Source organism: Sciurus vulgaris, assembly GCF_902686455.1.
Source record: "Sciurus vulgaris genome assembly, chromosome: 6".
Lineage (NCBI taxonomy): Eukaryota > Metazoa > Chordata > Mammalia > Rodentia > Sciuridae > Sciurus > Sciurus vulgaris.
The window spans coordinates 67,461,187-67,479,174 of NC_136466.1; the positions used below are offsets into that span (position 1 = coordinate 67,461,187).

General features: G+C 39.5%; 1 protein-coding gene across 1 annotated transcript in view; it reads right to left on the bottom strand.

Moving 5' to 3' along the window:
• Positions 1-5,448: 5,448 nt before the first annotated feature.
• Positions 5,449-17,988, bottom strand: part of KCTD16 (potassium channel tetramerization domain containing 16) — a 255,111-nt gene continuing 242,571 nt past the window's right edge. The window contains exon 3 of the mRNA XM_079145476.1: positions 5,449-7,004. Coding sequence (XP_079001602.1) covers positions 6,550-7,004 — 455 coding nt within the window. The 3' untranslated portion in view covers positions 5,449-6,549. The remainder of the gene's footprint in view (positions 7,005-17,988) is intronic.

The window sequence follows — 17,988 nt, forward strand, 5'->3', positions numbered from 1 at the left end:
GTCTTTGTTTAATCTGCAGTACCACATTCTTTTCCTTTCCTTTATACATTTTTTGGTAAGATGCCACTCTTGACCATATGGCTTAAAAGGAGTTTAATTTTTTCCCAGAAATCTGTCATGTTTTGATTTCCTATCAGGAGAACAGCTTATTCAACATTCTCAAGGACTGATAACCACAGTAAAAAAAAAAAAAAAAAAAAAAAAAACTATTTTTCACAACTAAAAACTTGTTAAGCTTTGTAACCAAAGACTTTTTCCATGCCCTCAGATAACACTTACTTGGACATTAACCACTGACCCAACACTAACCTAAAAATTGCACCTGGTCTCCCTCATGTACACACATACATATAGTCACTCAGGGATGCAGTTTTGAAACAACTCTCCACTACTTCATGCTACATCAATTTTCTTCCATTTGCGTTAGATGGAACCAGCATATGCAAGGAGAGAATCTGAAGTTATGTTGATTTTTATTGTGCAAATGCAGGTAAATTAGCTAAAGATCAAATCTAAGATAGAGCAAATCACCGGGAGACACTTACTAAATCTCTAGTAGGCTCATAGGTGCCTTTATAAAGCTGATTAACAGAAAAAGTACTCTGACCCTCCTCCAGGACAAATCCCTTGATAATTGCTGGGCAAGGGCACATGGTTCTGTTTATCCTTTTTAAAGTAGTTTTCCTAAATAATGCAAGGAATGACAGTCTAGGACATAAAATTCATTGCCCAATTAACAATGCAATTTGTTCACAAACAAGAGAAACTTTTTTTTTTAAATGTTAGAAAGTCAGGTTAGAAAAGCATCCCACTGTGAAGTAGAGAAAAGGAGGAAACAAACCAAATCAAATTTAACCATTTTGTTTTATATTGACCACATCTTAATTAGCTGATCAAGTTCATCAATTTCATTAACTATTCATCAATTATCTATTTCCTTTGGCAGTAATCCTTGCTGAAATATTCACTAATGGTCATGATTAGTCATTCTTTCCCTCTTTTAAGTCATTCATTATCTATTTCTTATAAAATGGGAATTTGAGATCTATCCAGTTATTTTATTATATGAATAGGTGAATAGGACCAACTAAGTCTATAATTGTAACCTTCCAGTTTTTCTTTTCTTTTCTTTTTTGGCTGAATAATCATTGTATAGCCATCTCCACTGGTCAGAGTGGCTTGAAAATTGCAGGACTTCATTTCCCTTTATATCATTACATATACACTATTACCATTTTAAAGTTCACTCCTTATTTCTTTCTCTTGCATTTATTATCATACATGGGTTTTTGCTTCAAGTTAGTGTTAGAGGTCAGGAATGTCATTATCTGAGAGCCTTGTAGTCCTGATTGAATTAAATTGGGCAAAGTAAGCAGTGCAATGGCTCAGGACTTTATTGATGAGATGCAGTTGAATTCATTCACTACTTCCATATTCACTGTGGTGATATTTGTACATACCATCAATAGAACTACCTTTGGGGCCATACACATCATTAAATTATAGATCACCCTCAGTTCTCTGACTCGAACCGAGCAAGGGAATGAATAGTTCTCTTTGAGAAAGGCCAATATTCTTATTCCTTGTTGGGTGTCATTAGGATACATCTCATTCGGAGGCATGTTCCCTTCTACCCAGGGATAAAACTAAAATGACACAAGCTTTTGGTTTCTGGGGAAAAGGCACACACACACACCTTCTGCAGAAGGGATTATGGTTGAGAGGCAGATGAAATGGCAAAGGAATCATGGAAATTTACTGTGCCCTAGTTGAAGGGGGATTTAGGCCCTTTGTCTTAAGATAATGAAAATACATGCTTTGAATTTTTTTGTAGTGGGAAGAAAATGAGAGGAAGTGCCATTAGGAAGTGAGAGAAATGTTGACCTCTCACTAAACAGTAGAGTTTCTCAAACTAAGGTCCATAGACCAACCTCACCAAAATCATTAAGAATGCAAGCTCAAATGCTGATTCTGTGACTATGCTCTTTGGATTTAGGGTGAAGGAAATCTGGAAAAAGTGCTACAAATGATTTTTTGTGCATACTAAATATTGAGAATTGCTGCTAAATTTTTGGCTATGGAGGTCACTGGAGAAACAATCTCCATTCCATTGTATATAGCAAGAAAAGAAAAGCAGGCATTTCAAACAAATAGGCTCTGTGGATGTATCACAAGGCTATGATTATTAAAGTTTAAGACTCTTTTTCTTTCATCAGGGGTGGAGAGCAATAACCATTTCATCTAAAACCAGAATGATGAAGGCAATATAAATCAAACCCATTCCAGCAGGTTCCATTTGGTCTAATTTCTCTGCAGATATTAATCATTGTACAGTCCTGTACAAATGACATCTAACTCCATTGTAACTTCAAATATAGAATGCTCAGTCTGATTCTTTCTTTAGCATGTTATTTTGACAATGTAAAAGAAAATAAAATGGAACAGTGTGCCATCAAGATTGTAAGACACCAGCAATACCAAGACATTAAGGGGAGAAATGGCCTATACTAAACCTATAACCCAGCATGCAAATTGGCAAAAACATTTATCTGCCACAGCGTCACCAGGGGGAAAAATAACTCCTTTCATTTTTCCTTAGAAAATTGCTATGTCAAGTGGAGGTGACAAAGAATTCTTCCTAAAAGTTCATGGAAAATGTCTTATTAATTCTAGCACAGATCATCTAGAAAGCCAAAGTTAGTGAAATTCCACAGCATTGTATCCAGTGGCAGAAAACACCAGCACTCAAATGCTTTGGGTTAATCCACTATAGTGGATAAGAAATTGGAAGAATAAAATGGTAGCCAAGGAGGACAGGTGAGAATCAATGTTTGACCTCAATTGTGGGAACTGGTGTAAAACTATTTTGTGAAACACCACATATGTCTTTTCTTTTTCCCAATAGAGTATGTTTTATTTGACACATACAAAGGATATTCAGAGAGGCCTATAAAGCCTGGGGAAGCAAAAGTAATCCAGAAGCACAAGCAGTGGTAAATAAGAAAATCCAGAATCAGCTACACAGCTCCACGACGGATACTCCTGCCTCTGAATCAAACAAGCCCAATGGAAAAGTGAAAAATTCTGCAGCAGACTCCTTTAATCAATGTGTGCCCCTAAAATGAATCCACTGGAAGAGGCTTTACTACGGAGGGATAAAAAGCAGAGGGAAGGCTTGCGATTGTGCTTCTTTCTGCTTTTATTTTAAATCCCCATGCATGCATTTCCATGAAGGAAGACATCACTGCATACGGTGGAGCCACCTCGCTTGTTTGTTTTCATGACCACATCTCAGTTCAATTTTTTTCTGAAGAAGAGGAAGAGGAGCACACTGCTATAATGAGTCAGCATTTTTATTTCTGGTCTTCCTCTTTTCCTGCTGAATGTAGATCTTGCCTTTTAGATAGACAGAGGGTAGAGAACATTTTTTTCTGACTTTGGGACACCCATATGCCTTTAGGGAATGCCCTCTCCAATCTCACTGAATTTAGCAGTGCAAGATTCCCCAGGAGGCAACCTAAGCTGGGAATCTACACCTATGATCTCCCATCCATTCGACCCATGGGTTACTATTAGTTTCTTCACATCAATACTTTATGGCCCTTATAACCAATCTTCAACGGTGAACCCCATATGTTGTCCTATCCAAAATCAAGTTAAAAGTTCTAAATTTTTTTTTAACTTCAGTAAAAAAGACCCGACTACCAGGACTCCTAGAGCATGTCATCTTGTAATTCACTTACCCAAAACGTATTTCTGGCATTGCAGGCCACCTGGACTATGTATGCTAACTGCACTCAAAGTAGGACTGAAGACTCCTATCTCCTCAGAGCCTTTTACTGACCCTGTCCACATTCTTCTCTATACAAAGTCCCGCACAAATCAATGTCATGTTGTCGTCTTAAATAGTTAGGCTTTTCTTTTTTTTAAACCATGGGATGGGTGCCAGTTTAGAATCAACCCAGAATAAAAATGTTGTGTCATTGTTTTTAACAGATTTTCTGCTAGTAGTTTTACACATTGGAGGTATTTAAATAAAAATTTTTTTTAAAAAACCTGCTCAGAAAAAAAAGAAATCCTAACAGGTCAGGGACTAGAGGAATGTGCCATGAATTATTTTTTTCTAAATTTCTATTTTTTTTTTTTTTTTTTTTTGGCAGTGTTTAATTTCCTGTTTGAAGTACATCATTGAAGAAGTGGGTTGACTGCCAGCCCAGTTCTTCAGTTGTTACGAGGGCATCTCTCTATCTTGATGTCTTTACAGCCAGGCCTGAAATTTAAGGAAGTTAGGATTTTGGTCAATTTACTTAGGCCTCCAAATTTTTTGACAGCCTTTCCAGGGAGACTCCAATGATCATTTGACTGACATGGACATGAAATTTAACTTCCTGACGCATTGATTTCTGTGATTCTTTGCAGTATCTTCTATTATTAGAATGATGGAACTTTGATGTAGCATCAAGAAACATTGAAAAGAATGAAGACATCTTGGTAGGTTTTACAAAGCTATGTTGTAGTTAAAATCAAATATATGCTAATATATTAACACACAAAAGAACACCATTTAAGTTCATAAATTATAGTTCTCTTGACATCTCAACTTCCAAAATAAACTTTCTTTCTTACTTAAGTAATACTTTAAACTCTATTTGAACCATCAGGACAAGAAAACATTGGCTGAGTCTATTGCCCAGGTGTGAAGGCAAGAATTACAAAAATTCAGAAAGATATCCAGATACTAATGGACACTAACAGAAATCAATACAGAACCTCTTACATAATAAATGCACATCAGCGAAAGATTTCCAAGAGAAGATATTGGTCATTGTTTTGCCTCCTAGAGATAGTTGCCTTTATTACCTATGATTACACACACACACACACACACACACACACACACACTGAAAAAATTAGAAGTGCTTGGCACGCAATTAATAATCAATGAATTATTCTTCAGTTACTACTGAAATGCATGAGAAATGCTGAAAATTAAAACTGGTCTTGTAACCTTCATTGAGCACAAGTCTACAAAAGAGCTATTGGTACATTAATAGAATACAGAGTCACATGGATGGGTGGCTATTAATTTCCTCTTTGACTGTGTCTGTACAGGTAAGGGATGTGATTTGAAAAGATAGCTTAGAGAGCCAACATCTTAGCTCGAGAACCCCAATTGCCTGGCTGGGTTATTATTAATACAAATGATAACTAAATCTGAGTACAGACACAGCCAATCCCAGAAACACAAAGGCAACCAAAAGTAGCCACAAGCAAGTAACAATGTAGCACTGTCCTTTAAAATTCACATGAGAAATTACTAGGAGAATGTGTGGAATGCAATTCTAAATCAAAGAAAAAAAAAAAAAAAAAAAAGGCTGGGCCCTTATTCAAATGCGGTATGTGCTGTATGTTTTTTCTTAGCTCCACAGCTGTACAGCTGTATATAGGAGTACAGAGAACTTTGTGTGGACTATGTGGAAAAACCACACCATTAAAGTGTTGGTACTGAGAGGAGGGTGATGATCCAACTCAGGGTAGTAAAGGTTGAGTGTGGGGTCATTTAGCAGTTATCTTTGTGGATACAAGTGTTTGTTTATTCTAATATAAAATAATGTTTGCCTAGCTCTTCTCACCTTCCCCAAATACAGAGAAAGAACAAAGCAGTAAAGTGGAGCCTGGGGGTATTAATTTCAAAATAAGGAAGACAGTTTGTTGATGATGAAGGTTATTCGATGTTAGAAAGTGTTGCCAAGAGTTGCTGGGAAGTCTGCCCAGGAGGGTTTTAAGAAAGAGGCAGAGGTGCATCCATCTGAAGTGCTCTAGGAGGGGCTGCCTGCAGCAGGGCACAGCCCTTAGGATGCCCAGGCCCTGGATCAGGTGCATTGTGTATATATACAGACTTAGTTGTGCTTGTGTGGCACAAATACTCATGCATACGGAGTCAATATAAACTGGCACATATAGATTTAAGTGAAAAGTCATATAAATCTGCCAATCCCCCCTAACCCCTTAAACAAAGGAAAAGGAAAATTTTAAAAATCCAAACATATGCCATTGGGCCAGATCTCTTTCTACCAGTGTCCTTGATCAAAGGAGGGAGGTAGAAAATGAGAGAAAAAAAAAAACCCGGTTTGGGATAGATGATCCCAAAGCCTGTCAGCCCCTCTCATGTAGCTGGTTCTCATCATGTATAGGATACTCAGCACGCTGGTTCTCACCACGTATAAGATACTCAGCACGCTGATTCTTACCATGTATAAGATACTCAGCACATGGGACCAAGTTAACAGACAGACAACAACAACAACAACAACAAGAGTTTTCATGTGTTTCCACATCTGGAAAGGAATCTACCCTGTGGATTTACATGTTAAGGTGAACTAGGTAAAGTAGGCAGTAGTTTATTAATGGACTATTATGTTCTAACAAATGTGTATCATTACTTTTTCTTTTCCTTTAGAATATGATTTTTAGGAGGTTTATTTTAAAATGGTGACAGATTTTTTTTTTTTTTTTTTTTCTTTTCTTCTCCCTCCCCGCTACCCTCCCCTATAGATGGTACTTCCGTAAAAGTTCAGACTGCCAAGGGTGCTTTCTCTCAGGGAACCGGTCGGGGATTTTGATCTTTAGAAAATCCTGGATGCATTTCTCTAGCTCCTCCTCTATGGAGAGCTTTTCCTTAACAGCTTTTTTTTTGCTGCTCATGTTCGACTCCCTAGAGCCCGAAGTCAGAGTCCGGAGCAGATCGCTTTTCCGCCGCATCTCTGACTGTTGGATCAGCTGGACGGGGCCCTTCTTGATGGGGCGGTCCAGAGTCTGGATGTTGGTCTGGCGTGTCACGGGCCCACAGATGACCGTCTCCTGGGGAGAGCTGGCCTCAGACTGGCTGTCACAGCTGGAGGTGGAGAGGTCGTTGCAGGACGTGCCGCTCTCCCCTTCTTTGTCCCCCTTGCCGTTCTTGCAGCAGCAATCACAATGCGAGGACGACCACCTGGAAGGTTCACCTGCAAGGGAAGCAGAGGACCCTGGGATGAGTGCCAGGCAGCTCAGTGTGCAGCAGCAGCACAGCACTTAAACACAGTCCTGTCACAGCAATGCTTTCAGAAGTGGGTGGCACCCAGGGTGGGCGGTGGCGGCAACACCCAGGAGCCACATCCACCCAGGGAGGAGGTGGTGACAGTGCACTGTGGAACGTATGATATGCATAGCACGCAGGCCTTTGGACACAAATTGGGCAGCCCTAGGGAGAAACATCTAGCACACATTCTAGCGGCAAGATCACCTTGGCAGACCCTCCTTAAGTCTTAAAGCTCCAGTTCTCTCATCAGTGGGATAGTAATAACTTTCCTGCTACAGAAAGAGGGAGGATTGAGGTAGGCCAAGTGAGAGGCACTCTGACACACAGGAAGTATGCAGCAAATGTTGGTCTGTTTTCCCTACCTGATGGTGACCCTCACCCAAAGCTCGACCTTCAGGTACAGCAGGGGGAGGTGATGACTCTGGGGTGACAGCAACCAGTAAGGAAGGGCTTACTTTCCTTCCAACCCTGTCTATACCTCACTGGCTCTGCTGATAATTCTGGAGACTCCATAGTTCCACTTCCAATTTTCACACATAAAAACTAAGATCCTGGAAGTTTAAGAAACTTGCCACAGCTTGCCCAATTTCTAACTGACAGAGCTGGGATTTGAATACAGATCTCCCAAATGTCATAATCAAGGCAATTAACTATAATTCCTCTTTAACTTCCTGTCTGTAAAACTCTTGTTTATCCTTCAAAACAATGTTTGAACTTGACTTTTCCTTTGAAGTCTTTGTCTACCTCTCCTTAGAAATATTTGCCTTTTTTCCCTTCTGAGTGATGGATATATTTTTGTAAGTGCTTCTGTTATTGCACATGGCACCTTCTTATTCATTTTACTTTATGTATCTCAGTTCCCTAATGTGGACAGAATGAAGGATTCATTGTTAAAATTCCAGAAAATAGCCCAAGGAAGAATATAGAAATTCAATAAAAGACTATATCCTAATAATAACTTCTAAGTACCTGGATCTAGCCATACCTGAAGCTAGTCCTGTCCATGGGCTTTTCAGTTACATTATCCACTAAATTCCTTTTTCTTCCTTAAGGCAGTGTGAGTCCTTCTCTCCCTATTCCCTTAAGTCTTAAGGCATAGAACTGCATATAGCAATTTTGAGACAGGGTAATTTTTCAGATATATAGTTGGTGACTCAGTGAACCAGAAAAACCCCACAATCATGGCACAAAAGAATTGGTCTCAGCCTTTCACCCTCTGAATAGCCAGTCTTCCCAGATTCAGGAACTCAGTGCTATTTACTGACCACTGGACATTTCATGCAGTTCATTGTACTGAAACCATAAAAAATAAATAAATAAAAGAAAATCAATCCCATTTTTTTCTATGTATATATGTATATATGTATTTATGTATTTATGTGTATATATGTATGTATGTATTTTTTTTCATATGTATATATATATATGCCAAGACACATTTGCCCATTACCTTTAATCAGATGATAAATATTTTGGCCACAAACTCTGCTGGACCATTAGAAATGCAAATCCTGAGTCTTTCTGCCCAAGAGTTCCCTTCCAAGCAGAAGTCACTCCATTCAGTGGACTCCAGAGGAAACCTGAGTCCTCTCTAAAGGTCATCCTAATAGTGTAAATGCCATGGTGTGAGGGATCCCTGTGTATTCCCACAGAAAGCTCGAGTAGCATTCCACTGTACAGCAAACCAGGAACCTGATTCTGCTGCAGGTCTGTTCCCTGAGTTGCTTGGACTCTCATGTATTTAAATGTCAGCTGGATCCTCCAGTTTCAGGCAAATTTTTTCACTTATTCAAGGCACTATCACTATTAAAGGGAAACTGAACAACTTAATTTGAGTATAGCCTGTCATGCTACCACATTTTAATATTTTATAAGAATATTTGAATGTTTTACCATTTTGGCAAGATCATTTATATGGTGGATTTTGAAGTCTATATATTATTTCAAAATCAAGGAAGAAGATAGGATTAAAACAGTTCAGCAAAGTACTATGTGAAGCGTCATTGTGAAATCTGAAAAATAATCAAGTATAAGAAACCACTCCATCTCTCTTTTGGAAGCATTGTCTGCTTTAATACCCTCTTCCCAAGAACTTAACCATAAGCAAAGTGGTTTTAAATCAAACCTGAATGTGGTGCAAGCACCAAACCCCTTTGCTCATTCAGTCTCACACCCTTGCTATACCCACAGGTTCCATGAAAGAGACCCATGAACGGTCAGTTCTGTAACTGAAGTATTCTAGTACCCCACCCCCAAATTACAGTAAACTGATTGGATAAATACCTTTGTGCTTCAGAGTGCAACGTACTTTCACTTCTAATATGCTGAGGTTTCAGTACTGGCTGAAATAATTCTCTCCATTTGGGGTGGAAATAGGTTGCAATTGATTAGCCATATGTGGGGAGAGAACTATTTCATTCCAAGGAAAGTCTGATTTATTGACATTTTAAAAATCAGAACACCTATTGCCTTTTGGTGGAATTATTAACTAGCTGCTGGTCAAAAAGCCTAATGGCTCCACCTTATTTCTCAATAAGCCATTGCTGAATTTGTTGGATATCGTATCATTTTTGGTGTCTGACGCATAATGAAGGTTAGCTAAATGTTTGATGAATGAATGAATGAGCTGAACATTGAATTATTTTAAGTTGACAACATGGTAGAGCAGATCTCAAGCTCCATAGTCAAGTCTCACGATTTATCAGATGTGGGCTGCTGGATAAAGGACCTGAGACTCAGTTTCCTTATCTGAAAAATGAGGTGAATAGTCTCTCTTCACAGATCTTTTAGGAAAATTAAATGAAATAGTTAATGTACATGATGTTTTATAGTTTGTGTCACACAATAAGAATTCTATTCATATAAACTAATCATGGCAGTCTTTACTGAGAAGACGTAAAAGAAGAAAGACAGCAGAATATTTCTCCCCTATGAAAAATTCAAACCCAGCTGAGTGAAACATGACTTAGCAAACTCACAAAGTGCTTATGCATTTTTAAAAGAGGCAGCTCTGCAATCTACCCACACTTCAAATTCTCCACCTGCTAATAGCTGTGCGCACAATGCACATCATTTACACCAGCAGCTGGGAAAACTGCTTTCTCCTGTCTTCCCTGTCAATGATGTAGGAGCCTTCCAGTCTGGGAACTAGGTGGCCAGATCTAATTTATCAGGGCTGCTGAAAGACTTTCTTGGTATCCCAGTTGAAAAGTCAATAATGACCAAATTGATGTTTTTATAATTCCGCTAACCTTGGAAAAGATATTGCAAAGTGGAAATTGGTAATAGGCAGACTGTGTAAGCTTCTGGAAAAAAAAAAAATGCTTCTTCAAGTTTGGCATCTTTTCTTATTTTTGGACGATCTTTTTCACTCATGGACATTTGGCCTGGGCAGGGCCCAAATGGGGCTTCTCTTTAAGAGGTGGTGTGTATGGACAGGACCAGTTAAACCTCCCATATCTCAGTCAGAACCAGTCAGAAAGATAGATACCTTACTGCTATTGTAACAGGGGAAATTTAATACAAGAAACTAGTTAAAAAGATATTGGAGGAATGAAAATACAAAAAGGTGACACTGAAGAGAAAATGACAGTGACTGCAGGATGCAGCTCCCTTCAGTCTGGGAAGAAAAATAATAGAAAATGCAGTTATTAGAGCCCAGAAGCATAAGAGAAGCATCCTGTGGAGGAGAGACCCAGGCATCTGAGGAATGCATGCTGCTCTACTGGTGCTGGTACGTCTGAAGTGGGGACGGGGAGAAGGAAACTGAAGCCCCTTGCTTTTGGAGTAAATAAAAGCTGGGTTGATGCTGACAGTAGCCAAGAGCAAACTAGAAGCCCTTTTATTCCTTCCTATCTCACAGTCTTCCTCTAGCGCCCCCTACTGACAGAGCTTCACAGGAAGCCAGCCAATGATTTGCATAAAGCAGGAAATCCTAAATTTTCACTCTCTGGTGTATTATCTTGCTCTTTTAGGCTCTTTTTGACAACAACACATTTATTCCATTTTTCAAGTCATTTTACTCTTTTCTTATTTCCTTTCTCATTTTATTCCCTCATCTTAGCCTCAGCAATTTTCAACTAAGACTTGGCTATTGCTACCCTAAAGGTCTTGATTTACTTGCTTCCAGTTCTTTAACCCATCCATACCTGTTTCCCTAGTTGGTCCTCTTGATTGTAGACACTTCTTTTTTCCTTTCTTTTTCACAATTTTGTGTAAACTAGATCAAAGTCCCCCAATCTTACACAATCTCTCAGTCAATATCTAGGCATCTTTTCTCAATCCCCAGTCCATATATGAAAAAGCCCTCCCCACTAGGGTTGGGTGATTCAAGTGCAGGTATGTGAGTCATGCTGGGCCAGGCAGAGCCCTCCTAGGGACTGCTCTGCTGGAGCATAGGGGTGATAGGTTCTCTGTGAGGTGGGAGCTGGCCAAGATGGGGAGCTGAGAGTGCACTATTCATCTTCAGTGCAAGCTGGAGGCTGTAGCAGTCAGCAGAACAAGGTAGTAGAAACAGTCAAGCAACGTTGAAGAGAGAGAGCCCTACATCTAGCAGTATGTCAACTTGGACCTACCCCTAGGGTTATAGTTTTATAAACCTAGAAATTCTCTTTTTGTTTAATCTAGTGAGTGTTAATTTTATGGTACTTACAAGTCCTGAACACTAGGCCAAATTCATATAAACAAATTTAATATCTGTTCAATTTATCCTTTTTGTTCTCTGTTATGATTTAGATTATTGGTCCCCCAAAAGCTCATGTGTAAGAGACAATGCAAGAAGGTTTAGAGGTGAAAGGATTGGGTTATAAGAACCTTAACCCAATTAGTGATTTAATCCCCTGATAGAAATAAATCAGATGGTAACTGTGGCCAGGTAGGGTGTGTCTAGAGGAGGTGGGTCACTGGGGGCGTGCCTTGGGGCATATATTTGTATGTGGTGAGTAGTCTCTTTTCTTCTGCTTCCTGGTGTGATGTCTTGAGCTGGTTCCCCTATACCACACTGTTCTGCCATGATGTTCAACCTCAAGCCCCTAGGAATGGAGCAGTTGTCCATGGACTGAAACTGTGAGACCCCAAATAAATTTTTCCTCCTTTAAAATTGTTCTTGTGAGGTCTTTTGGTCACAGTAGTGAAAAAACTGACTAAAACACCTTCTAAGTTCATGTAACTCTAGCACTAAGGCTTTAGGGGCAAGCACTACTATTGTTGAGATACTTTATTTATGATGTTTCTTCTCTGGAATAGTAGGTAGTCTCTTTGCTATACTACTCCTAACAAATTTGACTAACATCTAGAAAGACATACTGGGGTTCTTTTGCCACCTGTTGTACACAGAGATTCCAATAGTGAATAATGTCATAGTTACCCCCCAAAACCAGAAACATAACAAAATAATAATAATATAATAGATATAATTTATCAATGATGCCATGACTGCCTGTTATTTTGCTCAGCAATTTCCATGATTTAATCTTAACAATAATCTTCTTAGGCCATATTATTGTTCATTTCTTTTCATGGAGGAGGAAACTATAGCTGAAAGAGGTTAATTGCTTGACCAAAGTTATAAAGTAGACAAATGGCAAGAATTCAAACCCAGATCTTTTTAAATACAAAGCCTCTGCTCATTTTGGTGGATACATGATCCTATATCATGGAAATTTTCTGCAAGAGGTATTTAAAAGTACTGACATCCTGAAAGGGTTACACTGTTGCCATGAAGACCTGACCATTCCCCTAATTCCAGCCCTTCAATAATTTCTAAAAGTAATCAACTTAAAAAAAAAAAAAAAAAAAAAAAAAAAACTTGGAAGTCCAGACTTTCTTATGTCTTTTATCTTTATATGTAGGTAAGAGACTTCAGTTCCCCTTCCCCCCGCTCACTTGAAATAATTGAAAATTACTAAAGGAAGCATGAAGCATCCCTGATGCTTTTCCTGATGTGTGGTGTATCACACATCCTTCTACTTTTATTTAATTTCACCAGGACTGCTCTGGTGGCAATTAGTGATGTTTGAAGTGTGCACTTAATTAGCTCATGAATAAAGCCCTTTTCCAGTTAACGAAGATATAATATTTGCTAATACTGCTTAATGAATATTCAACAATCAACTAGCATGTGATATCTCCTTAAAGGGAGAAAAAAGCAAACACAACAATTTATGTTTATTGGCAACAGCAAACTTAAACTTCCATTGATTCTCCTGGTTAAAAAAAAAAAAAAAGTCAAATTACCCCAGAGCAATTGTTCAAGAGCAAGAGAACCCTATGAATTTTATGAGACACACAGATGAAATAAAAGAACTGTCTTAAATATTTATGAGTCATAAATTACTTTGAAGGAAGTCGGGCTGACCAGAAAATTTTGAATGCATAAGGCTCATGGTACAAGAAGGCCAAGTGGGATAGTGAGGCAGAGCTGTACTGTTGGCAGACCCAGATGCCATGGCAGTGATTTAGAAACAGAATTGTAGTGAGACATGGAAGGGACCTAGAATCCACAGACTGTCCTCATTTTATAATGAGGAATCCATAACAGTGTCCATGCCCAGTTCTTTCTGGTACTGTTTGGGACCATGCCAGGGACACAGCTGGCAAGGTAAGGAGCCATGTGTAATAAAGGTAGATAAATCACACCTAGATGGAGGATTTTCCATCTGACAGTCTACCATTGGGGTGCGTGGCTCTTGGAAAGAGACTGTGGATGAGTACAGTGCTGATAAACACATGACAGAGTAGTTTGGAGAAAGAAGATTCCTGCAATGTGACCACATGTCTAATCCAGAGAGACAGAGAAGCTCAAGAGGATAACACTGACCTACATTTTTCCAGCAGCTACCCAGGTTAGATGCTGGGATGCTCACTTCACCTGCACCTTTTCACGGGATCCTCGTGGAACTCCAAGGCCTGTTTCCTACTCTCTAGAGTAAATAGGTAACTAGAAAGTACACAAGGTTCCCAGCTACCAGGGAGGATTTCTGTCAGAGAGTTACTCATAATTAACACTTGTAAAGGCTTTTTAAAAATTGCATATACCCTTGACAGAAGACCAAATTTCAGACATGGCAGTGTGAATTAGTTTATTGCACTGCTTGAACCCCACACAGGAAGAAATCTGGGAGTTCACATTAGTGAGCTGTCATGGTCTGGATCTAAAAATGTCCCCCAAAGAGCTCAAGTGTTAGGCAATACAGGAAAGATCAGAGGTGGAATTACTAGATTACAAGAGTTGTGACCTTGTTAGTGAATTAATCCAGCTGTTGGATTTACTACTGAGTGGTAAATGTAGGCAGGAGGGATGTGACTGGAGGAAGTAAGTCACTAGGACAGGGGTGGCCTGGACAATACCTGTCCATAGCCCCTCTCTCTCTTGCTTACTCTGCTCCCCGGGTGTCATGGGCTGAGGAGATTTCCTCTGCCATACCATCCTGCCACATTCTGCCTCACCTCCATCCCAGAATGTAGGAGTTGGTAAAGCATGGACTGAGACATCTGAAGCTTTGAGTCCAAAATAATTTTTTTCCTCTGAGTTGTTTTTGTCAGGTATTTTGGTCCCAGCAATTAAAAGCTGACTAACACATGGGCAATGCCTAGAAAACGGTACTGATTCAGAATTACTTGTTGAGTTAAGTAACTGAAAACACCTGTGGTGTGCCATGTGTGATGCTAAGTGATGTACAAATATTTCATTTTATTCTAACACTCTATGTCAGGGTGCCTCAACCTCAGCACTACTGATGTTTGGGATACATGATTTCATGGGGGAGACTGTTCTGTGTGCTGAGGGATGTGTGGCAGCATCCCTGGCCTCCATTCACTGGTTACCAGTAGAACCTCCCGCCTCCTTGGTCAAGGCGATTGAAAATCTTTCCAGACACCACCACAGGACCATGGGGGGTGGGGCAAATCACCTCTAGTTAAGAACTGTTGTTCTGAGATAAATAGTCCTATTTTATTGATGAGGAAACTGAATTTTATAAACTTTTACTAACTGGTTCACTTGTCACAAAGCTTAACGAGAGGCAAAACTAGGATTCGAGCTTTGGTTAACTCTGCTAGTTCCAACACTATTTTGATGCTTTAGTGAAACACTGCCTTTTTGACAGGAGCTTCTCAAGTAAAAACTCAACCATGCCATTTCCAATAAGTTCCAAAAGAAGCCCAGTACAAAAGGATGAAGGGAATTGAATTGCCCTTTCACTTTTCACAAAATGAGAAGAATGCTTCATTTCACCAGGCTGTCTTCAGATGATAACAGAATAGAGAGATGTGCAGAATTTAGCAGCTCTGCCTAAGCAAATATCTCTGTTGTTTGGTCACTAATTAATTACTATTCTTTTAATTAGGATTTCAAAATGGGACAAAAGTATAGTTAAGTAAGAATTTTTCCCATATAGCCAACAACTACATTATGCAATAATAATGGACACCATTAATTGTTAATTGCACACCATGTGTTATTGTCTGCACTTTCCTCTCAGAAGCCCATTTGAGATTGACAGCATCCCTATAGAGCTTTTAATGGCATTCACATTTTGCACAAAAGCAACTGAGGCACAGAGAGCTTAAGCAACTAATGTGGCATCTTTAAAAGATGGAGCTGTAATGCAGACTCAGACAGTCTGAATTCAGAATTTCCAGAGAGGCAGGCAGAAATGTGCACTACTTCAGAATTTGTACTTTGACTCAGAATCAGGAATGGAGCACAGCTCTGCTGCTGTCATGAAGTTTCTTCATTAGAAAATGTTGGAGATTAGGAAAAAACAATAGTTTTCTGGTAGGACAGTGAGAACAGGGTGCTCTGATTTATCTTCAGAATGGTTATAATGCCTAGAATATATTTTTTGCCTATTGAATAATGTTTTTCTAAAATAATACATTAATTTTTATATCTTACTTGGCGATGTTAATATTAATGTGTTTGAATACTTAAAAAGAACTCAGTGAAGATAACTAAACAGATAATTCCTTGTTTCTTCTACTTCTTTGATTGCATAATCTACCCAAAGCCATGTTTCATATTACTTAACCAGTACCTCTGCTTTTTATTCTCATCATGGGATATCTACCAAAGAATTGATTCCATTTGCATAAATTGATATTTGAGGAAACATCACTTATGCACAAAGCAATTCACACAGAAATCTTCCTCCTCCAGGAACTTTGGGAGAAAGACTGCCATATTTGACTTGCAGTGACTGAATCTATTGGATGAGAATGTCTGAAAGTGGTGATAAATTGTGTATCATGAGGAAGGTCCATTCTTAACCTTTCATAAGGTTCCCTGTCATTGCTAGATCATATCACTACACACAAATGCATGACCTCAGGAGATTGCTTGATTCCTGCCTGAGGAGAAATAATCTTCAAGCATGGAACCTACCATTACCTACATGATTGATTCACTTAAAGACAGTCTTTGAAGTAATTTGCAGATTTATATATGAGGAATGAAAACAACGGAGTATTGCCAAAATTAATTACTGCTAATAATATTCAGAGTAGAGGGAACAGAAAATAAATAATATGAGTCTGTGATTGCCATGGGGAAGATTGAGAGATATTTGAGTTCTACCTTGTTTGGTCTCCATTTATTAAACATATTCTTCTATCTGTATTGATAATTAAACCCTTGGCAACACACTGTTAGTCATTAACATTTAGAAAATAGTTGGAAAAGGCATTAAAAAAAGAGAGAAGGACTCTAGATTCTGGTGACTGGACTTTTCACTCTACTTCTCTCAGACAGAAAATGTGCTTGTTCTCATCACAGATGAGATCCTAAGGGAGACAAGATTTACTGAAGGGGGGCAGGTTTAGTTCTAATTAAAAGCTCCAAAGCTAAGCAAACTCTTCATCAGATTATTGAGTTGACAGTTATTAAATCATTTAATTTAGAAATGTTCTAACTTCTATTTAGTAATGTTGGTTTCTGTGGCCTAGAGTGAGGGGATTTGGAGATTGGTGTAGAGAGAAGAGAAGGGACGAGAATAAGAGGAGGAACAGAAATACAACTATTAGCACCAGGGACAAAGAAATGCAAATACTAGCACCAGAATGAAGGTTAAGGAAGTAAATATGAGATAGTAAAGAAAGCTAGAAGGAGGCAGGAATGGAAGAGACGCAGAGGTAAAATAAGAAATGCTGGGCTCTCTTCTCCTCACATTTATGCTCTCTCTCCTACTCACTTTCTTTCTCTCTCCTCCTCGCTTTTCATATTCTCTCTTGTGCATGCTCTCCCTCTCTTTTCCTCTCATTTTCTCTGTTGCCTTGCAGGGACACATTCTGTTTGCTTAATAAACCCTCTTATGTGAGTTCTCGTGTCCCGAGTGGTTTCTGGGTTCTTACATTGGTGCCATGACTTGGATGGGCTCTTCCACTGTCTCTTAAGCAAGTGGAACCCCATCTGACACCCCAGTGCCTCCCGGACACAGCCCCACCTTCCATTTGCCCAGACGCTCTATTCTGCTCCACATTCATCACCAGACTTCAGATTGGTGAGTTCCCTAGGCAGGTTCCCCTAGGGTGACTTAAATACTCCTCTGCCGACCTGAGAAGCGACTGTTGAGTGTCCAGGGCCCTCGAGGCAGCTGAGGGGTGGGGGTGCCCCCAGCCATGACTTTTATAGTTACAGCTGGCCCCCTTAGTCCGTCTCATCTGCCAGATGGGTTCCTGATTTTATGGTGGCAATTCTCTCTCAGGGTTGAGGCCCCTCTTCACACTCACACTCACTCTCGAAAACCCTGACATCAGGTCCTCAACCCTCTTGGCTTTTGCCTGGCTCACATTGATGCTTGTGTGACGACACCATTGATGTGCTGCCTTCTTGTCTCCAGCTGACGACTCTGACTTGGGACGCCCTGGCCACAGACTTGGCTGTATCAGTCTCCACCATGAGATCTGGGTCCTCC